The 26,866-nt window shown below is 40.8% G+C and overlaps 1 protein-coding gene across 2 annotated transcripts in view; it reads right to left on the bottom strand.

The window, feature by feature from the left end:
* The window catches only part of cpne9 (copine family member IX), a 227,939-nt gene that overhangs the window by 11,840 nt on the left and 189,233 nt on the right, over window positions 1-26,866 (bottom strand). Inside the window, exons 11-19 of one of the 2 annotated variants that reach the window (XM_034220743.1) lie at window positions 22,863-22,938; window positions 22,516-22,569; window positions 22,345-22,406; window positions 21,221-21,267; window positions 20,142-20,323; window positions 6,612-6,739; window positions 4,054-4,156; window positions 1,563-1,620; window positions 663-708 (exon numbers count right to left, since the gene is read on the bottom strand). In XM_034220743.1, the coding sequence (XP_034076634.1) occupies window positions 663-708; window positions 1,563-1,620; window positions 4,054-4,156; window positions 6,612-6,739; window positions 20,142-20,323; window positions 21,221-21,267; window positions 22,345-22,406; window positions 22,516-22,569; window positions 22,863-22,938 (756 nt within the window). The remainder of the gene's footprint in view (window positions 1-662; window positions 709-1,562; window positions 1,621-4,053; window positions 4,157-6,611; window positions 6,740-20,141; window positions 20,324-21,220; window positions 21,268-22,344; window positions 22,407-22,515; window positions 22,570-22,862; window positions 22,939-26,866) is intronic. The other variant, XM_034220741.1, reaches the window with a different exon arrangement.

Here is a 26,866-nt window from a genome sequence, read left to right as displayed (position 1 = left end):
TTGAAGCTTTTAAAGCAGCAGAGAGGCTGAATCAGGCTCACATCAAGCATTTCTGCTGAGTGACAGACTGTGCAAAGTGGGCAGGGACTGGCTCAGCTGGCAGGAAGAGAGTTAAAGGCGCGTCACACACGGCAGCTCTGCTCTTGTCATTTCCATTTCTACAGGTGTTGTATAAATCCGGTTTCTACAGATTAAATTGGTAATTGGATATAAACGTATAAACATGATCTCCATGCATGGACCATTGTGTTCTCTATATCTCTTCACTCTTCCACTTCCACCATCTGTTTTGATATTTATTGTACTGCCACAGTCATTGACTTTTGACCCCATCCTACACACAATAGAATGGAGCAGTGATGACTTATTTTAGTAGGCTGACCCGGAAGTTAGGTCGGTGCAGGATGTCAACAAAAAGCATTTTTCCATTTTATTTTGGAATAATGCAGGGAACAAGACAAACAAATCATTCTCTCTCTATTCTCTTTATATAGCTATAGGCATGGCAGACTAAACTCTACATTATTATAAACTCAAACTGTTGTGCTGGAAGATCCAGACACTCACCAGCTGCTTGTTCATATAGTATGTTTCTGACACACCCTGATCCAACAACATAGTAGTGAAAAACAACCATTATGTGTACACTCAGTGTTACTCACCAACATGCAACGTGTGTCTCCTTGTGTCTAACATACTTGTCATTTCCTGGGAATGGGAATGGAAAGGACATGGGAACAATTGAAGACAAAAAGAACAAAGGAATAGTGAAGAAAGGAATGAAAAAGGGAAAAATAAATACCATAAATAACATTTAAGAAATGTAAAATAAATAAAATATAACAAATGGCCTATCTGTTGCAGATGAAAAGCTCGGCTGGGGGGATGAATGTCAGGAGGTGGAGGTACATTATAACTATTTATATTTTCATATTTCATTTCTATCTCTTGGCTTACTCATTGAGGTCTATTTACCTGCCTTTGCACATATTCTGATGTAATGCAACGACATACGTTAGTGCGTAAGCATGAGTGTGTGTATAGCTATCTGTGTTGATGAACTGTATGTGTGTGTGTTAGTGTGTGTTAGTGTGTGTGTGTGTGTGTGTGTTAGTGTGTGTGCAAATTGCTTCTCTTTGCCATTTAATGTCAATCCCACGCTGTCCACATTGTGTGATCTCATTCCCCTGTGTGAGAGCCAGCAGGCAGCTGTAGTGTGTGTTCATCGTTCAGTAATAAATGTTTGCCTAACATCATCAAACGGCCATGTTGAAAATATCTGTGTATTAGAATGATACGATGAGATGAGGATGGAAAATTAAAAGACTCTGTGAATGCCCTGTTTGTTTGTTTTCCTCACACTTACACCGCATAGCCAATCAGAGTGATTAACAGACTGCTTTGCCAACAGACTGTTGGCAGTGGCAAAAAGTCCTGTTGGTGCTGGACAGAGAACAACATGGCTGACAGACACTCACGATGGCTTCATTTTGCCAACAGACAACAATCAGCTCTGTGTATCAGGGCCTTTAAACATTAGAAATGTGCACACACACACTTACCATCAAACTCAGCAGGGCCCACTCCCACTATGATGATGGACATGGGCAGGCCGGCTGCCTGTGGAGACACACAGGAGGGGTGTGAGCCGAACATACAAAGTGGAAGTACAGTTTATACACATGAACTGTTCCCTTTATTATGCAGTCTTCAGTGCTGATGAACCTCTCTGGTACAGACTGAACCATGGTGTGAAAGTGACTACAATGTGCAAAGATGTTTTTTCTATCCTGACTGAATTTACTACGTTGCTGTTTTTTAATAAAATGACCAGGGATTAACTTTACATCAAACATACTGATGATGATATACGTACCTTTGCCGTAACTATTTGTTATAACGATGTTGTTGGAGCCAAATTGCTTGTTTAGCCATTGTGGATGATCTTCAAATGTTATCAGTATTTGTTGAAGCCATTCCGGCAATTGTCACATGGCTGTTTTTAAGGTATTAAAACAGATAGAGTGAATTGGTTGGATACATTTGGTGGACCGATGTTCTCGTTGTAATTTGTTTCGTTTTCGTTATTAGATTAGTTGGAACAAGAACTTCAGTGTGGACTGCTCATTGGGAACGAGTCACAATGAAGAACCAAACTTAGCCTTTTAAGCGACCTAATTCAGTGGGAATTATGTTGCTACAGATGTCAACTAACTTTAGTGATTTAGCGTTTAGCAAACACAACTTGTGCTTCTGGCCATCGGATAAATATAGATCCAATATTAGTCTCCGGCTTGGTCTCCAGCAACTTCTGAGAAAGTTTCAGTAATATTTCTCTACTGTGTTCCCAAGCTAGGCCCTTATCTGTATGAGCTGAGCAGTAGAGTGTACAGCTTTTTAACTGAAAACTGCTAGAATGGAGTCAGTGAACCAAAAAGACGTTGGAACTCTCAGTAGCTGAGGAGAACTGCAGAGTTATTGAACATTCTCTGTGGGGTTGTCCTCGATAATGCAACACATTTCAAGCATTGTTCAAATAAACTCATGAGTAGTGCAGCTCCAATGTTCTGTACTAGCTTGCTGTGTGGAAGTGGATATCACTGCTTAGCCTGTTAAGCCCGGTGCCCCCGTGGGCGGGGGGGAAAAACAACAATATTCACAAAACTGTGTCTCTGGGCTTCTTAACATTTAACAACCTATTAATGTGTCATACCCACTTACTGTAACGGGAAGAAACTCAGCTAACTGACGATATGAACCATTTTTACCGAAACAAAACACAAGTCTAACGCCGAGCCTCTGAATTAGCAATAAACGAAAGAATGCTAACGCACTTAGCACATAACTCACGGTAGAAATATGTTATACTTCATCGGATCTGCACAAACTAGATATCATATGAAAGCTGAGATTCCACAGATTCCAATGGTATACATATCATCACTGAGCAACCAGAATACGCGGCAACGAAAGCCAGCAAAGACAACACACAACTCCACTTTACGTAGTCAAAACGGCAAATATGTCTTACCTTTGCTGTTTTCTGATCAAAAGTTGTGTTCAATGGCAATAAATGCATAACAACGCTGCTGAAGGTTAATCCAATGTCTCTGTGTCCCTTTGAAATTATTACTGATAATCCATCATCATATTTATGATCAATAAGCCTAGTTTTCAGTTTTCAGAGCGTAACGTAGCTTTCGGTTTGGGAAAACTGCTTGTGCATCACTCTCACTCCTCAATGGTAACGTGTAGGTGGATTTAGGAACCTCCACTCGATTCTATTGGCTCTCGCGGTTAAAAAGAGATGTCAATCAGCAAAATCGACCAATGGGTTCCAGAGAAACGGCAAATACACACAAATCCACCCAAATTACCCCAGAAGTGTTTTTTTTTTTCCTAAACCTCTCTAAAAAGGTCAAATGTCACTTGTTTTGCATCAATCTTGATACAGGGTACTTATTATATGTTATAGTTTGGATTCTTAAAGCTTTTAGTCTACCATCCCATCATTCAAGGGTGGTTTTCACTAGAAGTAATGTTTTTTTTTTGGACGGACACTATCATTTAAATTGTTTTACTATGTTCAATCTGAATTTACTTTAAAATAAAAACATCTATATTGATTCTGACTTTTCTACATCCAACTCACAGGTTTATCATTACTTTGAGAAAAAAGCTTATTAATGTACCCCTTTTAGAAGTGAAGATAATAGTCATTTGTTCTGGGCATGTCATTTTCGAGCCTGAGACCTGAAAAACAGGCTCAGGGCTTAACAGGTTAGAGACCAGAGTTTTACATTTAGAAACGTGGCACAAAATCAACAAAAGTAAAGTGTATTAGCCTATATTATATAGGTTCTTTATACATAATCTGATTTCAATCAAAATACTTCCCTGTTTATGCAAAAACACACACTCGTCTCTTTCTGTTTCTGGTTTTGTGTGTTTCCCTCTTCAGAGAGGATTTAGCCCTCCTGTTAGGACGTAGTTTAGATTTGAAAGAGAGCCGGTCCATGTGTCACTACACACAGCTGCAGTGTGTCCACTCACATTCACCACAGCCTCTTTGGTCTGATCCATGTCTGAGATGACGCCGTCTGTGATCATCAGCAGCACAAAGAACTGGGAGCCGTCCGTCACCTCTGCAGCACACCTAGCATAACACACACACAACAAGCACACACAAGAAAAAGTTAATAGTAGACATCACAAGACAATAGAATAGAGTATGAAAGAGAAGATGGTTTCACAAGAAGCCAGCTTACAAGCTAATAAAAAGCTAAATCATCGTTAGCCAATAACAGACGCAATGAATTGTGTTCGGACTCTTTTGCTCTGCACACAGGCAGTTTACCATCTATCCGAAACCCACTGAAACATGATTAGTTGATGCTACAAAATAACTCCAAATGGAAACCAAAACCCTATATCTGCTTGTAGACATATATCGATTTGGATCAAAAGAACACTCTGAAAGTCTACATGACATAAGCTTCCCACAGAGGTACAGGTTCGCTCAGATACAGGGAAATAATCGCTACAATGCTGCCATGCCTACAATTACTAATATTATTTACAAGTAATAATCTTTATATTAAAAGGTGGCACATAATGACTGCTGTATAATTTACAAGTCCAATGCAGTGTACGTATACACTGCATTGGACTTGTAAATTGGACACGTACAAGTGTCTATAATATATTTCACCCTGTTCCACTACTATGTTCACTGATCTATGTTAGCTAACTTTACATTAATGCTCAATTTATCACAGACTGACAGGGTTGAATATTCTGGAAGTGAAACTAAAGAGTATTTTAATTATACTCTTTAAATGGTCAATGGTAAATGGACTGTATTTATATAGCGCTTTATCCAGTCTTTAAGACCCCTCAAAGCGCTTTACATACTACATATCGTTCACCCATTCACACCCATTCATACAGAGCAGTGTATGTTAGGGCATGCACTAACATGCATACACATTCACACACCGTTGGCCATGCCATCGGGAGCAACTCAGGGTTAAGTATCTTGCTCAAGGATACATCGACATGTTGACTGCATGGGCTGGGATCGAACCCACAACCTTCTGGTTGGAAGACGACCGCACTCCCTCGCAGCCACAGCATTTAGTTTCACTTCCAGAATATTCAACCCTGTCAGGGAACCTAATTGAAGGAGTTTTAAGTGGAGTTTATATTTTTCAATGCTATGTTTCAAATGTCTATTTTGATCACCACAACTAGGAAAATAAATGCCGTAGAGCAAGCCATCCGAAGCAAACCTTTAGTTTGAAAGCAGAACAAATGATGTGGAATTTAGAGTTTCTATTGATGTCGTCAATGACAGGGTCTAACCCCCCCGGCAGTAGAACACCAGGGCTCTGTGTTGGTGATCTAAAGGAGTTGGCATATTTTACCAGGCAGGGTATCATTAACCTTTACAGAGACACTGACACGCTCTATGGGGAGCACCCTGAGCGCCTCTGCACCTGAAACCCTGCTCTACCCAAAACGCTGGCATTAAATACGACTCAAAGGAACCATGTTGGTAATAACTTGTGTATCTACTGGTGCCTTTCATAAACCTGCTTCACGTCAAAAAGAAAATTCTAACAAGTTTCCACCATATCCCTTAATTAGTCAAATGAATGGATAATGAAATGTATTGAACCCCAACCTTTAAAAAATATAAAATAAACAGAGATACAATGCTGTATGACTGTTAATGAGCTGTGTGAAAATGAATACAGAAATTGAGGTTTTAACAGTGCGTAAATACAATTAATAGAGCATTATGTATATGTATAATATATGATGAATGTAAGTCAATCTGCAGAGTCTATGATAAATAATAAATAAATAATTAAAGTTATCTTGGCTATTTTGCATACACTTCAGGAACATAAGGTCATCACAGCGCAGCAAACGGTGCCCTACACTCCACAACACACCTCCAAAAAACACTTCCTGTTTGAACTGAGCGGATGATCAACAAGTCAATCTGACACGTACTGTATATGAGAGAAGTTTGGAAATAATAAGGAACACATTTCTCTTTTATGTCCAAACTGATTCATACATGGATATTAGAGATCCTGTGTGATCTATGTGATTTTCTGTGAGCCCTTTATAATAAGCGTTGTGGTTCTTGCGTGCTACGCCCTCTGAACAGTTATTCAGGTGTTTGTGAGTTGACTGACGGTTGAAGATGAATCCAAACATAATCTTTGTTTGCTAAAAAGACAATTCCACAGGGCCTGTTAGATATAAATATTTGGAAACAATTTACATGTAAACTGTGATTTCTCTTCCAAGACAGGAATGATTGACACTTTTCTGTGAGTGGCTTATCACACTTCCTACTTTCTGCCATCAAGTCACTCAGATACTTCTGTTTGTATTCATGACATGCATACATAACAGCTGATGGCACAGGAACAGCCACATATGCATATGAAACACATGGAAATGAGTAGAATATGTGTATGAGAGAGAATATGTATGAGTGTGTATGAAGACATGTGTTAGAGAGAGGATATAAAGGCTGTGTGCATGATTGTGTGACACATAGTTGTGCATAAGAAGATGTGTGTGTTTCCCACCGAGCCACTTGGCTGATGACCGGGGCGAAGTTAGTGGGTCCGTACAGCTGGACCGTCCTCAGGCTCTGGAAGTAGGCCTCGAGCACGCCCTCGATGGCCACACAATTCGGGTTCTCTGCATTCGAGTTCTGCAACAAAGAAGATTCAGTTTAGAAAAAATCCAACCTATTGAAAGGAAACAAATAAGGATGTTTTAATACACATGGTGAATGTGCACCTTTAAGCTGTCCCTGAAACTATACCCTCACCCTAACAAAGAGCACATTGAGCATGACCCCCCCCTAAATCTACAAACTGCCATTTTGCAGATGCAATGTTATGTGAAGGCCATTGGCGGTTCAGTGCACTCAGCAGTGCATTACATTTCATTCATCTGACGCTCTTATCCAAAGTGACTAAAACACTGATTTTTCCTGAAGTGGTCATTGGCGGTATAACACGCGTCGCTAATGGTGCTTTAGCATCAATAGAAATACATATTTTAGTTGCTACAACTATATGTTCTGTGTGTGGTACGTTTATTGGCCAAGGTGCAGGGACTTGGTTTTCAGTCTGTGATGGAAGAAGGTCAGATTAGTTTAGATTGATATCAAAGGGGAGGTCATCCACCATTTATTTTGTCAGAATAGCAAACATGCGAGTATCCTCTAGCTTCAAAACAGCCATTGTTCTCTGCTGAATGGATTCCACACGGTGCTGGAAACAGAGAAGCTAATGTTGTCCATGTTGAAATGATTGCCTCACACAGCTGCTGCAGATTTAATGAAGTGAAATAATGTTGGTATTGAAGTGGTTTGTTTGATGTGAATGAAAAGTGTAATAACTGTTCTGAACACGGTAAAAAAGCAGCTTGAAAACCCCTCAGGGGAAGAGAGTGGAAGACACAATACTGTGTTAAAATAGTGAGAACAGCTGGAAGCATTCACAGTGTTGCACTGAGTTTTCTACAGTGCTGTAATACTGCCTGGTTCAAGTGTTTGTCCACCTCTTGAAGTCAAACACTTAATAACATATTGAGGCTGGCCAACAACACGTTTCAGAGCCCGACCATGTCCTGAACACAGACAGGAATATTACCATCAAATCTGACTTAAATAAGGTTGGACAGAAGCACACATGTTTCCACCAGTCCATCCTCCTACTCAATATAGAGGTTAATTCCAGACCAAATGCATCATGAAGTGTCTAGAACATTTTGTCTTCAGTTACGTTAACGTTATGTTGAATGTCTGTTTCAAATGGAGCTGCTGCGATGCATGAAACAAATTGATCAAACTAACCGCCTGAATCATTCTGACAGCTTTGTTCTTCCTGAACCAGTCTGTATCATTTAGAGAAGCATGTGGCAAACCTGTGAGAAGCTCTTAGAAGCTCCTTCTTCAGTGAAATAAAGAGAGAGAAAGATCCATCGACATCTCAAGCTTAATATTTCTAACAAATCTACAATCACGCAGTATTACCTTCAGATTGTATTTTGCTCCTTGAAATGCTCTTTCACTGTGCATCACTGTTGTAAGAGTGCCAATCACTAATGCACCATCATTCCATTGATCGCCACAATTCTTTTTCAGGCCAGCCAATCTGTCCCTGATTGAAAGGCCCTTACAGTAGATCTCAAGACCAATTTCCTGATTGATGGAGAGCCTCATGGAGTGATGGCTGAAACCTGGTTACTATGTGTGACCAGACGCTCTCTTCCTTCGGGTTAGTTGGTTTGTTTGAAGATGAGTTGGTTTAACTTTGGTTTCTGACACCTAGCTATGTTCACACACATCCACAAACTAAACTCATTACAGATGAACTGACTGCAAACTTAGTTTAGCTTCCTTTAATAAATGTACTAGTGTTAAGTGGCATGTACGGTTTCCAGATTGTGTCATTCATTGAGCCAGATCATGACACTGATCCTGATTTAAAATGCTGCAGGATTATTTGGAAACGTACTTCAATCGTTTTTCTGAAGACTAAAGAAACCCATCCATCCATCCATTGCCAAGCTCTTAACCAGAGTTGTGTCGTGGATGCAAACTTCCCTTTCCCTGGCCACATCAACCAGCTCTGACTCTTCAAGGCGCTCCCAGGCCAGCGTGGAGATATAATCTCTCCACCTGGTCCTGGGTCTGCCCTTCGGTCTCCTCCCAGCTGGACGTGCCTGGAACCCCTCCTTGGGTAGTGGCCAGGTGCCATCCTTACTATTCAATCTACTGGTTTATCTTCGATCTACTCTCACCATATGGTAAAGAAGGGGGGGTCATGACTGAAAGAACGAGGTTGGAGGTACAAGAGGCAGACTCAAGAAATCTTGATCTTGAATCTGTATACACTCACTTTAAGCGTACACTTGTATGCTGTGCAAGTTCACGCTTAAGTGTTCTAACATTAAAGGTGGGGTAGGTAAGTTTGAGAAACCGGCTCGAGAAACACTTTGTTATATTCCATGGAATACTCTTAACATCCCGTGTGTGTTGGAGGAGGGGCTCTGTAAGGAAGTAGCAGATTTCTTCCGGTTGTATATTTTCAAATTCTAGCACACTCAAGCTGGTTTCTCCAAAATGACCTACCCCACCTTTAAGTGGACATACAGTAGTTTAAAAGGTTCTACTAACAAAAAAAACTATCAAAGAATCTTTAACACCTGAACACTGAATCTATATAACAAAGGTTAAAGAATACATATGATGCTTATTTCCAGGTGTATAACAGTATGTAGTGTCTCTACTGGGACATGTCTCCATGTTTTAATGTTCAAAAAGCTCTTTATTTTTCACATACTGCCTGTGCTGCAGCACCTCTTTTCACCCTCTGTCTGAAACCAGAGCCCAGTCTGCTCTGATTGGTTAGCTGGCCGGCTCTGTTGTGATCAGTCAACAGCTTACAGATGTCCCGCCGCTTAGCCTATCATGTACAATGTGTTGGAGCGCTAGCCAGTAGAAGTGTTACATTGTGAAGTCAATATGTTCAGGAAGTTAACAAAAGAGTCCAATGGAGGCATTTCAGGCAGGGTGTGTGGGGGAGAAACCCTCTCTGGAGGGAACACAGGGATTTGAGTCTTTGCAGACCATTGACATGCACAGAAACCTATAGAACACACTGGTTTTATGACCTGGATCTGGAGCTGTCCCACCAGCATCCACACAGTGTGTGTGACTAGCTCCTTCTGCATGCTCTAGTTTAATTTGCACTTCAGTTGATTTGGATATAATTATGTTCCAGTGTGGAATAGAGACAGCTTATGTGTTTGTTAACCACAGTGAAGGTCTCTGGTGAATTTTCTTTACATTGCAGTGTCATATTAAGACTTGAAGAATATTATTGCTTGCTCATAAAGAAATGTTTATGAATAATGTGCTACCAGAAGGTCTTAAACTATGAAGAGAAGTGAGCTTCATGACAGTGTTAATGGTGAGCACAACATAAGGAAGGAACTGCTTTTCTGCTACTTTTATTAGATGTATTCACTGAGGTTCAGGAGAGGGCACCGTGCCAGGCAGGAGCAGTTCAGAGCTTAGCACGTGACAGGAGAAACAGACAGCCAGTGTAGTGTAGGGCCTGGATGACCTTGGGAAGAACACTGGACCTGGGCGAAGCCAAGAGGCGTGGGCTCGCCTGTACTCCAATCAACAATCGACAGCACCTCACTCAGAAATACACATATCCAATCATAATATGACACCTTTATTCTGTAATAAGTTATGGAATGTGTTTTGCCAGTTTCCGGGGTTCTGGAAGGAAATGTTGGACAGTTAACTGCTTGGAGTGAAAACTGCTCGCGGCCTGTCGAACACCGATCTCCAGAAACCTCAGCTGAGCATTTGTATTCCTTATCACAACTGAGATGAATCAGTTTTATTATAACCTTACTACCTGGTCCGACTCCTTGCTTCGTAGAGGAATTTTGAACATGACAGACTGTAGAAAAACAGATTCACCCAAATGCAGAATTCCTCCATCCACATTTGTCTGTTTGTTTTGCATTGACCTGAAACAGTTTCTTCTCTTTTTCACACACTTTAAGGCTCTCTCTTATCTATCTCCAAGATAACTTTTTAATTGTTTCCCCTGAGACTGAAGTTTCTGTTTAATAATATGGACTTTTGAAAAGTTTCTAAATGTGTTTCAGAAGATCTTTTAATTAAGCACTAGCATGGAGGAGCAATGCCGCTGAAGCTCAAAGTTAATCAGTGTCAAATAACCCTCATGAAAAACAAATATTGGATGTAATTGTTAAGACGAGACCTCTTCAAGCTACACTTGCTATTCATTTGATGCAAATGTGAGCTCTTTTAAATTGATTATGCTTTTATTAGGAGTTAATAGAAGTTCTGTTGGTAATTAATTATTCTGACCTTCAACAGGATGTATCAAAATAAAGGGACTGTGTGCACCATGCCAGCCTCACTTCCTCAATGTATTGATATTAACAGTACACTCCTGCACAGGTTATTTTCCCCCTTCACTGAGGATCTGTCCTACATGGGCCATTTATTCTAGAACAACATACAGATGTAGCACCTAATTTCGGACGCCCCTACCGATGTGGGCCCATGATCGGCACGGGGTGGGCCCTCGCTGAAAGGAAAACCCCCCGCCTGACTTGATATGCCCCCTTGATAAATAAATACAATTATAAAGAAACCAGCTGCAATGGATCATGGATCCACCAGGGGGAGCAGTGAGTAAAAAGCTACCACACTGGAACTCATGTGAAATAAACAGCTGATAGATCTAAAGGTATAGCGGATCTTTGTTAAGATCCATATGTCACGGATAGGATCATATTCTGTGCTAAATAAGAGACATGTAATAATTTACAAAACATCACCATGTTTTTATTTAACAAAATAATGTTGTTTAATCCACGTTGGCGTACTACAACTACAAAACCATCGGTTTGTTTTTTCATCAAGAAATGCAGCCCAGCTCAAACAAACTATTTTTAATCATCATCCTTGTTAGGGAATAATTTCCTTAGGTATTCAACCTTCTACCCAGTTCATCGTTTTCTCTCTTTACTGTCTCTTTTCCCATGGCATAGTTCTATGGCCTTGGGTATTGCTGCTATCTCTCTTAAGGAGGGGCAGCTTGGGCGCATTGTTGTTGCCAGTCTATGACAGAGCACAAGCCGCCATGAGGTGTGGTTTACTGTTCAGGGACGTAGGTTCCCTGCGGACTGTACGTAATGTTACTTTGATCCGGTTACTTATGTTGTGGCAGATATTTAAGTAACTTTCTTAACGCTAATGTTATAATAGTCAGATTGCTCTGAAGATGGAGGTGATATTCTATTAATGTTCACGTTCACACAGTCTGTGATTTTTGCTGGCCGTCTTTCCTGCAACGGCAGTTTTTCTGTATTTCCTTTCTCCTGTAATATGACTTGATCGCTTTAAACTCCGCACACTGAGCTCTGATTGGTCAGCAGGCAGTGCTTTCACTGAGTTGAGCACTTAGCCTGCAACCTAACCTGGTCCCAACCAGGGGGGTATAGTACGAATCAGGCTTTTCGTTTAGCAAGCTAACTTCAGGGATTTCCGGTCCTACGAAGCTGGTTCACTTTCTAACGGGCTAGATAACTTATGCTGAGCGGCTAGCCTGCTCCGGAGCAGGATAGGTTCCAGGATAAGAGATCAACTCAGTGAAAGCACCGCCTGCTGACCAATCAGAGCTCAGTGAGCGGAGGAAATACAGTTTAAACTGCCGTTGCAGGAAAGACGGCCGGCCAAAATCACCGACTGTGTGAACGTGAAAATGAAAAGAACATCACCTCCCATCTTCAGAGCAATCTGACTATTATAACTATTATACTATTATTATACTAATATGTTAAGAAAGCTTAATTAAATATCTGCCACAACATAAGTAACCGGATCAAAGTAACAGTAGGCTACAGTCATCATAATGTATCATATCTCCTTATCTGAGTCAGCTGAGCCGTATCTGGCCGTGCAACACTCACAGTGTCACATACTGTATGCAGAAGTATTATTTTAAGCAACACATTAAGTTGACGAAACACTCGAGACAAATGTAATTAAAGTCAGATCCACTCGTGTCTTGGACGGGGCAGTGATATCATGAACCTGTTAATGTACGCATTCAAACACTTTTTCTGTTACCAGCTGTATTCACCTTGCAGGTGCAGCTCTGTGGCTTTGATCCTGGATAAAGTGTTTAAGTCATGGATGTTTAAAGTTTAACTTCTTCATATATCTAATATTATAGTTGACTTTTCATTCAGGAAGTATGACGCTGCGCTGTCAGTACGCTTCTCCATGTTTGTGATTGGTCGAATGCTCCAGATACCACCCATTTTATGTGAACGCGCACTTAACTAGATAGGACACGGCTGGCTTGAGCGAACGAGTTGATAGCCAGCGTTGTAGGACAGTTTAGCGAGAGCGGCTTTGTTTTCAAGTCAACCGGATAACTCAAAACATATCCAGGATATGTTGAACTAGATTCGTAGTATAGGCCCCTGCTCCGGAGCAGGTTAGCCGCTCAGCACAAGTTACCATGGAGATCTAGCCCGCTAAAAAGAAAACCAGCGTCGTAGGACCGGAAAACCTGAGCGTTCCCTGAAGTTAGCCCGCTAAGCGAAAATCCGGCTTCGTAGTACAGGCCTCAGCTGTGTGTGACTCTCTTTGTTTACACACCTAATGGCCCATCAGCCACAGCTCTCCCCCCCCCCCCCTGATCTCTCTTCTCCAGCAGTAAAGTTAACTGTAGGTTTGGATTTGCATATTTATGCAGTGATCTGTCTCTTCCTCTCTCCCGCAGACAGCTGATCGCTGTCAGACCGGACCATGGCTGTAAAGGACTAGGGGTGTCTAGTTCCCCCTCTACACATAGACTGATCCTTTTCTTTGTCCATGTCTGGTTGGCTTAGACCAGTGGTCCTCAAACTTTTTCTGTCAGGCCCCCCCTTTGGAGAACAAAAAAAAGTCAGGCCCCCCCAAATCAAGTCAGGCTCAGTGGCGGAGCCAGAGATTTATTTTGGGGGTGCTGTGGGGTAGCTTGACGTTTCATAGAGGGTGCTCAAACATTTAGGGTTTCCCATTAATGTACCGGTCGTTACAGTGGACTTTTCTACTGCAAATACACAGTGTATTTTTAAATATTGAAGTTAAATGCATCAATCTGGTGCACTTTTTAGAGCAAAATTAAGAGATCTATGGATACCTCTCTCAACACCCATATGAAACAGAACTGTAAACAGATTTACTTATTATTAAATAAGATATTTTACAAATCACCCTTTTAAACGCTCTCTCTCGCGCACGCACACAAAATGGCTCGTTCCACACACACACAGAGCCGAGCTTTAATGAAACACAGAGACACAGACGTAATAGTACTGCACTGTATCATATTATTTTCGAATCAATAATTTTTCAAATTATGATTTTTTTTTAATCTTTTATTTTTATTTTTAATAACCATTTTTCCTCCTGGTCTCTCGCGCCCCCCATGTCATGCCTCTGGGCCCCCCAGGGGGGGGCGCGCCCCCCACTTTGGGAACCACTGGCGTTAGCTGTCTTTGTGTATTGCAACCAGGGAGAGCCATGATGGACACTGCCACAATGAAACTCATCTGAAATAAACAGCTGATTCCTCACACACACAGTAGCCTGTTGTTTCTATGCATAAAATAGTGAGAAACATGCCTCTGGTTAATTATTATTATATAACTTATTTTCTCCATAAAAGCTGGTGGGTTGAAAAAGCAATATGGGAGGTGAAAATAACTATATTGTAGAATACAGAAGAATTGTGATGCCGTGGCTTTATCTGAAAACTGACAGCATAATTGCATTTCTGGCCCGGGACACACATATTTATTTAGATATGTTTTAAACAAGTTTAAATAAAAGGCTGGAGTGTTTCTTGCTCTGCCAGGTACAACAAGTGGGAGCACGGTGCAAAGTATCTAGATAGGATATGGCGCTGGGTTTACAGTAGTTGTTATTCTTATTATACATCAATGTAGTCCGCTGTATAGAAAACTGTAGTTTCCTCACAGCAGCAGACGCACATTCATGACGTCCACTGGCGCATCATAAATATGTCGATAGTGTAAGTGCAGTCGGATTCTCAAAGCACTGCAGTCTCTTCTCCTAAATCCTTTTGAATTCTCCTATCCACTATTCATTAACCCTGAAAGGGTCTGTCGGCCATCATCGGTGTGACAAAGCTCTACCATCCCTCCTCTGTTAACAAGAGATAGTAGCCTATGTTGCGGACACTCTTTGTTTCAAATAATTGCCCATCGGAATGTGACAGAAGTCTCCCATGGGGGATGGGAGACTTCTGTCACATTCCGATGGGCAGTCGGAATTACATGCAGGGCAGTATAGCCGGTCTGAAAGGGTCTCTGGAAATATGAAACATTTAATTAAAGTTTTAAAAACAGTGACAGGTTAAAATCAGAGGTGGAAGAAGTATTCCGATTATTTACCTAGGTAAAAATATGTGTAAGAAGTAAATGTCCTGCATTCAAAATGGTCAATTGCCCAAGTGAAAAGTATTATCATCTGAAAGTAAAATGAATCATTATGTTATTAGTATTAAGTATTTGTACAACTTATATTTAGAAATACTCCGTAGTAATTATTGATGCATAAATGTGTTCATCCATTCAATGTGGCATCTGCTATAATGGGGTTAATGTATAATATTACTTAATAATACAACACATTACTGTATAATACGTAATAATGTGTGAGTTGATTTACTTCGATCTACTGTACTGTGTACACCACAACAATATTACAAAAAATATACTGCATATTAAAGCAAACTATTGTAAAGGTAAAAGTATGAGCATAACAAATAAAGAAGTGTAAACATTTACATTATTATTATGATTATTTAATATATAAAGACTATATATTATTGAATTACAATTAAGATAATAAGATTAGATATACTTTCTTTGATCTAAAATAGTGATGTTTTTTCGTCATAGTAGCCTGTGAAAACCATAACAAATAAGTGATTAAATGCTACAGTATTCAGCAAACACAACTGCAGAGCTGCAAACATTGCAAACAAGCTAAGGTCTACAACACCCAGTTGTCTTTGTGTATTTGTGAATGAAGCGCCATCTCATGGTTAAAACCTGAAATTGAACAAATGGGGAAATTTGGCAACGTGGGAGGGCTTTAGACCCCATTTACACGGGAGCGCAAACGGACCGAATTCGTTATCAAAAAATCTTCCGTTCACACACATTCGGCTCATTTAACGTGTCCGTTCACACAAGGCCACTGGAAACGCTGTAGTACATATGCCGGGCCTGTAAGTGGCGCTGTACTTCTGCCACAAAATACACCAAAAGCAGTGAAGAAGACCCCCGAGCATGGTTGTCATGGTGGCCCTTCTGTTTATGCCCCGCGGTAGATTTAGCAACATGTAGTTCATGTCCACTTGTTGCTGATGGTTGTGGTAGAGGAGCTGTAGATTTTGCACTAACATCTGTAGCATAGTCAGTAGCAGTATCTACTGACAGTAGCTACTGACAGTAGCTACTGACCATGCTACAGCAGTGAGCAACAGAGGTGGGGCTATGGCTTCATCGTTATCAGAAAATGATCGTAAAGGGCGTACACACTGAGCCGTTTGGCCCCCCAGAGCGTTCCGTTTGCAGATCTATCCACTTTGGGACCCGTTATTGTTTGCGGGGTCCGTTTCCACGGTTCCGTTACGGCCTTGTGTGAACGAACGGGCTATACGCGAGAGAAAAGTAGCAGATACAATCCGTTTTGTTCTCGTGTAAACACCGGCTTAATCTCCCAGCTACTGGGATCTGCTGGGTTTTTGGTTGGAATCCGCTGGGTGGAGTCCTGTCTGGAGTGCTACATCTGTAGTGAAACTTTACAAGTGATGAATTTAGATTGCTCTTCGAGCTTCAAGCTGTTTCCAAACAATAGCTTCCTAATTGGAGTTGCCTTAGCATGACGCAGCTCCAGGATTGGTCACACTGAGCTGAACTGTAATTGGGAAAGCTGATTGAACGGCCGCTCACATGGAAAGGAGTAAAGTTGTATAAAGTGATTAATCCAGATAACCCAGCTGCTGTGGCTGTCAACTCCCTGTATCCAGGAGGATCATGGGACTTGACAAACCTAATTGAAACAACAGTTTCAGTTCAAAGGAAAAATCCAGAGGCATGTCATTGAGATGTTAAAGCCCATGAGAGTTAGCCCTAATAACATTATAACGATTCCTATACCCTTATCCTGCAGCCTGTACCAGCACCAAATATGAGTCTCTTTTTTAACTTTCTCTCACCCACTTTTACCTAATTTCCTCTAAAAGGGTTGTCCAGAGAGACAGGTGTTTGGAATCCAGACATGAAGATATTCTTCATTCATGTTGCTGCTTTTGCTAATAACATCACTGAGGAGGTTGTGTTATTATGAACACACATTTAACCAAGCTGTGTTTGCGGACACCTTTCACACAACTACCCTCACCAGCTTCACTGCAGATGTTGTTGTGAAATCCGTCTTGGATCCGATGTCTGTACAATGAAGCAAGATCGACCTTGACCAAACCTCAAACCCTAATCAGGACAACGGGTATAGCACAATCAGGATTGGTGTGCGTTCTCATAAAAGGGGCCTTTGGTGTGTAATTTGATTCTAACACTGTATGAAATGGATCAATTGCTGCCTATTGGCGCCTAATAAGAATATCAAAGAATTATAACATCACAAGGCATAATGTAGCTGCAAGTAAGAGAGCAACCCATGACTCTGGTTTATTTCCAACTTGTCATTCACATTCTTCTGCTCTTAAACTTCAAACTTGATGCAGCAGATTTAAACGTTACACTCAAGAATTGAAGGACTGACCATGATAACGATATGTGGAACTAAATGTAGTTTTTGGCTGAATTAGAGTAAAAGGAAAATTATTGATTGAATATTATCTGATACATATCAATAGACTGATCCACTTTCTAATTGGTATTCTCTTAGTTGCAATATACAGAGTTTAATGAAGCACTGTATTAAAAAGCAAACCAAACAAAACAAAACAGGGCACACTGACACACCAAGGCAGCCATCTGTGGCACCATGTTGGTTTTCTGGAAAAAGAGGATTTGAAAGCAAATACTCTGCATTGAATCCATCCTAGTGTTAGAAGCAGGGGGGAGACGATTTGACTCACATTCAAACCATTATTTTCGAAGAATTGTGTCAGCTCGTGGAAGATTATTTCCCCGGTCGTGCGCCCGGGCAGAGTAAGCAAATACAGCAGCTCTTCCCGGAATATCTTCCCATCAAAAAAATCGTACGAACACAGACAGCTGTTCAATGTCGGTTCGGTGACAGGACGAGTCTATGGCTAGGGATATAGCCTCTGTTTTCTTCAAATCCGTGAATAGACTGGAAAAACACTACTCCGCTAAAACCTCTACTCTTCTGGTTGCCGTGTTAGCCGACAGCGGCACCTGCTTTAAAACCTGTTAAGCCCCGAACCTGTTTTTCAGGTCTCAGGCTCGAAAATGACATTCCCAGAACAAATGACCATATCTTCCCTTCTAAAAGGGTTAAATTAATAATATTTTTTTCTCAAAGCAAGGTTACACCTGTGAGTTGGATGTAGAAGTGTCAGAATCATTTTATTTTAAAGTAAATTCAGATTGAACACAGTAAAAAAATGTAAATGATTGTGTCCGTCCAAAAAAAAAAAATTACTTCTAGTGAAAACCACCCTTGAATGATGGGATGGTAGACTAAAAGCTTTAGGAATCCAAACTACAACATATAATAAGTACCCTATATCAAGATTGATGCAAAACAAGTGAAATTTGACCTTTTTAAAGAGATTTAGCAAAAACAAAACACTTCTGGGGTCATTTGGGTGGATTTGACCTATCTCTGGCCCCCCTTGTTCGATTTTGCTGATTGACATCTCTTTCTAACCGTCAGAGCCAATGGAATCGAGGGGAACTCCGACATACTCCTTATTTGGTAATGTGTGTGTGTGTGTGTGAGACTGCCGCATAGCTGCGATAACTCTGGTGGCTACCATTAGCAGCTAACTTTTACTCTCCGATTTTTACATAAAAATGGAATTATGGATTATAAATTAAAAAAAATATTACCCAGAAACATTATCAACCTATGGATTAACCGATCCAGCCGCGTTTTTTCTCGTTTTAATGCCATTGAACAAGACTTTTGATCAGATTGACAGCTACGGTGAGAAGATCTCCCGTAAAAGCTCCGTAAAGGTACGTGTTGTGATGTCTGTGTTTGCTTCCCCTGTCAAGAGTTCGGATCACTCAGTGATGATATATATACCTAAATAATCTGTGGAACCTCAGCTTTAATCGGATATCTTGTATGTGCAGCTACGATAAGTAATAATAAGGGTATATTTTATCTTAAGTTCTGTGCCAATGTCCGTTAGCATTTTTCGCTCAGGGGTCATTTAGATGCTTCTTATGAGACTTGTGTTTTGTTTTGGTAAAAATGGTTTGTATCGTCAGTTAGCTGAGATTATTCCCGTTCATCTGGTATAACACATTAATAGGTTCTTAAATATTAAGATCCCCTGAGACAGTGTCGTGAAAAAAGTACCCGCCGACGGGGACCTTGGGGCTTAACAGGTTAGCTCTACAACCTTTTTTTGTTGTTTTTCATCAGGATTTAAAACTTCACGAGCCATGTCTATCGCACACCGTTTAATTAACTCAGCAACAGCAAACAGCTTCTTGGCTCTAGCGAGCGTCCAAGAGACGTGCAATGAGGCAGCTGTTGCGCTCTCTTGTGCCGATGTTGTTTTCGACATTGTGGAAACAGAGTGCTTGTATGATGCAAGCAAACCTGCTATCTTTTGTGTGCGCTGGTCTGAACGCGATAAGGTCAAGGGTCAGGTTTACGAGTGTCGACTGAGGTCAAAATAAAGCGAAACCGCGGACATTTCATTAATATGTTATAACAAGTGAATGCCAGTAGATCAGCGCGGGCCATGCATTTGCCTCGTCGGCCAGATCTGGCCCGCGGGCCGCTAATTGGGGTTGACTGCTTTATAGCAACCAGGGAGCAGTGCATTCCTTGCTCAAGGGCAGGAGATGAAGTGGCACCTCTCCAGGAACACGCTCAGCACTTCGTCTGTAGTTGGGGACCCTTCAATTCCCAAGACAAGATCATACAGACCGAGCTACAGCTGGATGGTGTTACTGTTTCGAACAGGAAGTGCCCCTTTACAGAGTTTGATTTAAATGATTTAGCCAAAGTCAGCCTTGGAGGAGATCCAGAAGTTAATCAGGCTTTACATCAGTGCAGCAAGAGCTTACATCGAACACATGGACACATTTTACATCCTGGCAGTGATAAGGTCTATGCTGAGAGCCAAAAATTAAATAACCAACGTTAAATTGGTAACATTGTCTCTCTGCTTCAACAAGCTGACTGTTATCCAAAGCACTTGGAACTTAGTTAGCAAAACATTGCCTTGTACTGAATTAAAATAATAACAAAAGTCAATTTTCTCTGAGTGCTTTTAGATGCTTACCAGTGGGAAGGCGTGGGAGATCTTGCCGTCCGGAGGCAGTTTCGCTCCAAAGCCGTACGCTGGGAAGAGTTTGTCACTGTCGTAGTCCTGGATGATCTCCCCCACTGCCTTCAGAGCCATGGCATACGCATTCATCTGGTACGGACTCATGTAATGCAGGGAGGTGGGCTGGGACGGGTTACCTGGAGAGACCACCAGCACACCATCACACACAGGGACGAACATAATGACCAAATACTCAATCTTTGATATATTTAATGCTAAATTCATCAAAGTAATGTTCAGTGGAGTTTATGCATGTGAATGGAACAACTCTATACCATGCAATTTAGCAAAATAGTATTTTGTGTTATATTGCATCATCATGAACAGAGGCACAAACCGGCAGCAACAACAAGTTCGATTTATGGTCTTAATCCTTTCATTTTCAACATGTTAACTAGGGCTGTCGCATTTTTTTTTTTTATTCACTTTAACAAGTGTTGGAGCTATATACTGATTTATATTATTTCATAGTTAAACATTTATTTCCTTCAGCTCTTTTAAGTCACTCTTTGCTTTTATGAGATTTTATTTATTTATTTATTTATAATCTATTTATTCTTGTTGAATTATTTTCTATCTGTTTTACTTTGTGTATTTGTAGATGTTGTTGTTTAGTTCACTTGCTTGTTTTATGTGAGAGCACTTTGTCGATGCTTCAGCAAAGCGTCGGAACATTGTAAGACTTGGTGCCAGATATGATGATGCTGAGATGTTAAAGTAATAACTCCTCTGATTTCTCTCACCTGTTTGTAATGCATTTCTTTATTACAACACCACACAAGTAAATACTAGTATTTTACATGTTTTCATTGATTGACACCAAGAAATGAACCCTAACCGTTTCACTCTCAGACAGAGAGCATTACCAAAGACCCTCACACTGACCAGATCCCAATGCACACGTTTGCAAACACATACAAACGCACACACAATCCAATCCAATCTGTCATGTGTGCAGCGACACTCAAGAAACCTTTTAACTGAACGGAGGTGAGCACATTGACTGCATGCACAGAGATGAAACGCCGTCCTACCGTTGGATGCTGTGAAGTCGATGGCCACGGTGAAATTGAGTTGTGTCCTGGAGGGAGATTGAGCACATCGGTGTCAGTCAAAGCAGAGATGATAGCACTGTGGCGGTATCTCACACATTTACAGATGTCCAACCTTCGCTGAGAGACACTCATCAACAGCTCCATGCTGTCACTATAATAAAGCACGAGGCAGGGGTCTGCACTATGACTCCTCAAAGCTCTGTAACTGTGCTTTTAAATCCCAATGCTGGAGCATCTGACTATTATCATGCTGAACATTTATTTGTATCTTTAATTAATCTCATATTTTGGGCGTTATGGCAATTCACTATATTTTCAAATTGTCCTGCCCAATGTTCTATATGCTCCATATTCATTTTTACTATTTGTCTGCACTTGTGCTTACTGTTTCCAAATCCAGAGCAGAGAATCACTGCCTGTTTGGGGCTGGGCTACACTGAAACTATGTTTGTGGAGGATAAGAAGCAGAGGTTAAATAATCCATGACTTTACTTTTGTAATATTTAAAACAGTGCAGCGACTCGAGGGTGAGTGAAGTCTACTTTCTACAAATAGAAGTTAAAGAGCTTCCAGCTGTCTCTCAAACTCTCAGGCAAAAATGGTAACTGCCAATACAGCTAATATCGTCGCTTTGGTTGTTAGACCTGTGTTTGAAGTCCTATCAATAACCATAAAGAAGGCACAGTGACATTGGGCTGTTCAATGGAAAACCACAGGAGATCAAACAATTGAAAATTAGCAGCTCACCTGAGGATAGTATCTGTTTTGTATGATTTGTTGTATGACCAAGCTGACTGTTTGTGTTGTTGTTGTTGTTGTAATGTATTCATGTATTGTTTTCATCACAACCGCTCTGTCATTGCTGTCATTTTGTGTTTAAGAATCAAAGTGTATAAAATAAATAAAAAGAACAGACTAAACTTTTGTTTTCAATATTGTCAACAAAGCGGAAGTAAAATTAGACTTGCATTGTGGGAACATTTGTGAATTCAACATTCATTTCACTTTTCCATTGTCTGATGGAACCCGGCAAAAGACAAGCGTAAACTCCAGTGGTGTCCTTTAGTGAAACACTGATGAAACATTTAACAGGGAGCTCTTACCCTCCTCTGATGAAATCCACGAACGTGCATTCTGAGTCCACTTTGAAAGACAGCAGAGTCACCTGGAGACGGAGAGAAAGTGAAAACAGGAAGTGAGGAGTGAGTAAACATCTGCTGGTTGAAAACAAGGCTGCTGTGACTCATGGCCCTGAATCACTCGACAGCTCTTACCGTTCCTGAATTGATGTATTTCTTCTTCTTTCCTTTCTTTTTATGATTCAAAACCTTGATCACAAGATAGAGAAGAATAAATCAGTGTCTATTTGACACAAGTGATTAGTTATTCAGTGCATGACTGAGCTGTGTGGATGTAGAGGATATTGTCCTCATATGTGGGCACTTATTTATAACACAATAAAGATTACTTAAATAAATAATAAATAACACTGACAAGACATTTCTGATGAGGCTGAGAGCTCCCTAAACAATTCGGATATCCTTTAAAATAAAGTTGTGGACAATGTCTTGGATTAATTGTAGCTATTTGTTGATACAGTTTAGCTATTCTTGCATTTTACCTCATACACATTGAACTGGCTCTGCCCCCGGGACAGCTCTCTGTAGCTGGTGGTGAACTCCCCAATAAAGTCATGACTGGAAGAAAGACAGATTTAGACAGGAACAGACAATAGTTATAGAACATCTGAAGCATCATTCCCATGCACAGAATAACACAAGAAAATAAAGAATCCAATTATAGTAACAATAAATGATCCCACCACTTCTTGGAAGAAGAGAAAGCTATAAACACATAATGGTGGTAATATCAATCTCCTTTAGGTTAAGTGAGGCTATCAGTTCCCCACATACAGCTTGCCTGAAGTGTCATTCAGGCAATTAGTTTTGAATCATGTTTCTAGTCCAGTTAACTCTTCTCTCAATTTTGTATTAGAAAGCTATTTGTCTCTTTAGCTGCTAAATGCTCTACCATGTTCTAATGCTAGGTCCTGTCCAGAGGCTTATTGGTGCATTTCTCTGGGAACAATGTGCACAGAGAGTAACTTAAAGTCATGGTGCCAAAAGGAGTTAGTTAAACATGGATAAATCCATAGCTTCTGGAGCCGACACCAAGCCTCTCATCATCAGCAGCCTCCCTCACAGCCTGACACCAGAGAGGATTTATGGAAAGCAGCTAAAATACACAAAGCAACTCTATTGCCCCTTTCACACCAAGGCTTTTCCCGTTCTAGCTCTGTGCTAGAGCTTTTCTGGTTCGGAACCGGTTCTTCGGTTCAGCTCCAACTCTGTTCACACCGTTCAGAGACCGACAGGTGCTGCGTCATTGCGTCAGGACGTAACCGTTTGCGTGCCTGCTTCATAAAGCCAAACCGCGCAGAAACCCCTCACATCGACAACAACAACAATGGCCGATTGTATTGAAGCGCTACTCGTTTTGCTCTGTCGAAAACGAAATGGAAGAAATGGGACGACTTTACTACCAACTTTACAGTCGTTGCTACATTCAAAAGTTATTTACAATCATCATCAACTTCAACGACGATTCGGTAGGAGAAAGAAGGTAAATATACCAGAGATGGAGTACTCGAGTCCTGGGTTGCGGTCGGATAGTTTAAAAATCAGCTCCTAAATTCTAACCCATCTCCTATTCCTTAACCTCTGAGTGAAACGTCACGGGGTTAAGGGATAGTGGATAGGAGAATTCAAAAGGACTAGAGTACCGAGAATCCGAATGCACTTTCACTATCCGACGTGTTTATGATGCGCCAGCGGACGTCATGAATGTGCGTCTGCTGCTGTGGGGAAACTATGGAAACTACAGTTTTCTATACAGCGGACTACAACATGGATGTTTAATAAGAACGAGGGACTACTGTAAACTCATCTAGAGACTCTGCACCGTGCTCTGATGCTGTTGCTTTATGCTTTATGAACGTGGACAACAGAGAAACATATTCTTCAGGACCAAAGTTGGAATTTAAATAAAAAAGGAAAGTGAAACTTATGCTCGTCACCCTCTCCCTCCGGTCCACATTAATACAAATGATCCCAATACGTATGATTGTATGAACTATGAAAAGATCTTAAAATCAATACAAATGTATTTATTATAAACGTTAGTCCTTAACATCTATCACTGTGTATATCACCATTCAAACATCTTTTAAAAGTTGAACAAACTCCACACAGCTCAGTAAAGACTGTGAAATGTTGACTTTATTTGATCATTTCAGTAAAAACTAACGTTCATATTTCTCTTTTTGATTATAATACTGATGAACGTTCAAAACAAAGCACTTTGGCAACTTACCACATACGTTTTAAAATGCTTAATAAGTACCTGATATAATTTCTCGGTCATAATCGTTTGTTTCCGTGAACGGCCGACTGTTGAGTGACGGCAAATGCTGCGGCTGCAAGGCATTGTGGGGCAGCATTTTCTCCTCTCCTTTCGGTTAGGGAGGTCCAGTGGTTCCTAAGCTAAAGGAGGTTATAAAGGAAGTTTGAAACCTCCTTTCCTATCATTCTAGAGAATTTGAACGGCACTTATCATGGCTGCCACTGAGGGACTTCCGGGTCATTTCACTCCGTTAGGAAGGTTCCTAAGCTAAATGGACTATTCGACTTCAGCCCTAGACTCGGACTCGAGTGCCGATTTTCGGGACTCGTGACTTGACTCGGACTCGCGCACTGATTGACGCGACTCGGACTTGGACTCGTGAATACTGGCGCACGATGACTTGGACTCGGACTCGTGAATTATCGAGTACGCTGATTTGGACTCGGACTTGGACTCGTGAATTCCCCCCCCCCCCACAATGACTCTGACTCGACTTGTACATTGACGCTCCGACTTGGACTGGGACTCGAGCAAATTTACTCTGGAGTCTGATGTCCTCTATCCTGGCGTGTGCACCTGCGAGGCGAGTTCACATACTGGGCCCCGCTATTCCAGTCTAAAGATGTCTAGAGACACACCTCGTATCGTGCTGTATGCTTTCACACATTCTGCTTCCACATTGGAAAAGAGCAGCGCAAAATGCTCGTTATGTGGGAACAATATTGAAGAGAAGGCTCTGTAACACATTACTCTAATGATCGAGTTCAGACATAGGCTGTATTGAACACTATCATCAGAGTAACGTGATCTAATAAATAAATAAAGATTCAGCAGATAACACGAAAGCACATGGCTACTTAACATGCAGAATTATGTCATTTTGCATGATAAGTAGCCATGTGCTTTCTGAGGCTAAATCTTTTTCAGTAAACCGATTTAACCGGTAAAAGTTATTTCAAAATAAGAGTCCCGATCTTATTACTATCAAAATAAAAGTGCAAAACGAAAACTTTACCATAGAAAAAATATTGGCATACAAATATAATCACTTCTCTAAAAGGTAACTCATTTTAAATATAGTTTATTTAATAATATTAATATTAGTAATAAGCTTTATATTTGTATAGCACTTATTACAAGAATCGTAGCCAAACTGGCTTCACAGCAGTTCAATAGACAGATTAGTATAACATGACAGGATAAAAGCAATGTAGAGGAGCAGCTACATTTCAACACATATATCCACGAAGATTAATACATGAAGGCTTGTGACTCGGACTTGACTTGGACTCTTCTTGGGTGACTTGGACTTGGACTCGGACTCGAACACAGGTAATGATGACTCGGACTCGACTCAGACACTCCTTGGGTGACTTGGACTCGGACTCTACTACGACTCTCCCTTGGTGACTTGGACTCGGACTCGAAGAGTGGTGACTCGGGAGTGACTTGGACTCGTGAATTGGTGACTTGACTACAACACTGAAATATAAGTCCTATTCGATGGCGTTAGAGCTAGCTGTTGTTAGCCTCTGCATGCGCCAAGCTAAAAAATACCCAGCTTTGCAGCATTAGGCAAGGCAAGGCAAGGCAAGTTTATTTATATAGCACCTTTCAACACAAGACAATTTAAGGTGCTTTACAAAAATGAAAGACATTCAGACAAAGGCATTTAAAAACAGTAAAAGATAATAAAAGAAACATTAAAAGAAAAAATACATGAATACAAAGTTACAGTGCAGTTTAAGATATGAATAGTTCACACAGAAGTTCCACTTTACTGATGAACACAACTAGAGATGATCCGATCACGTGATCGGGGGTCGGAGCCGATCACGTGATTTTTAAAAGATCGGAATCGGGAGAAAAAGATCGGGGATCGGGAATCCTTAAAAAAAATATTTTATTTAATGTTACAAAACAAAAATGACCATGTTCACGTCTTAAAGTCATCCTGAGGACTTAGTTTTGGTTTAAAATTACACAACATCATGTATGTGTTGCTTCTTTTGGGCTTGTTTTCATAGACCTGGTTGCTTATTTCTCTCAAATCTGGCAACAGAGTGGGCGCAGTGCCTAATAGTAGCAGTAAGCTAACGAGAGGCTACGTTTAGCTGGTGACTCGGGAGTCGGGACAGAGCAAATGTCAGGAGTTTGGAAGTATTATAAAATTGAACGCGAAGGCAGTGTAACAGCCAGATGCAATGTTTGCAAGAAGAAGGT

The sequence above is a fragment of the Gymnodraco acuticeps genome, unplaced genomic scaffold (assembly GCF_902827175.1).
Source record: "Gymnodraco acuticeps unplaced genomic scaffold, fGymAcu1.1, whole genome shotgun sequence".
Classification (NCBI taxonomy): Eukaryota; Metazoa; Chordata; class Actinopteri; order Perciformes; family Bathydraconidae; genus Gymnodraco; species Gymnodraco acuticeps.
Note: the sequence above shows the minus strand (reverse complement) of the source record. Positions and strands in the feature narration are given on the sequence as shown.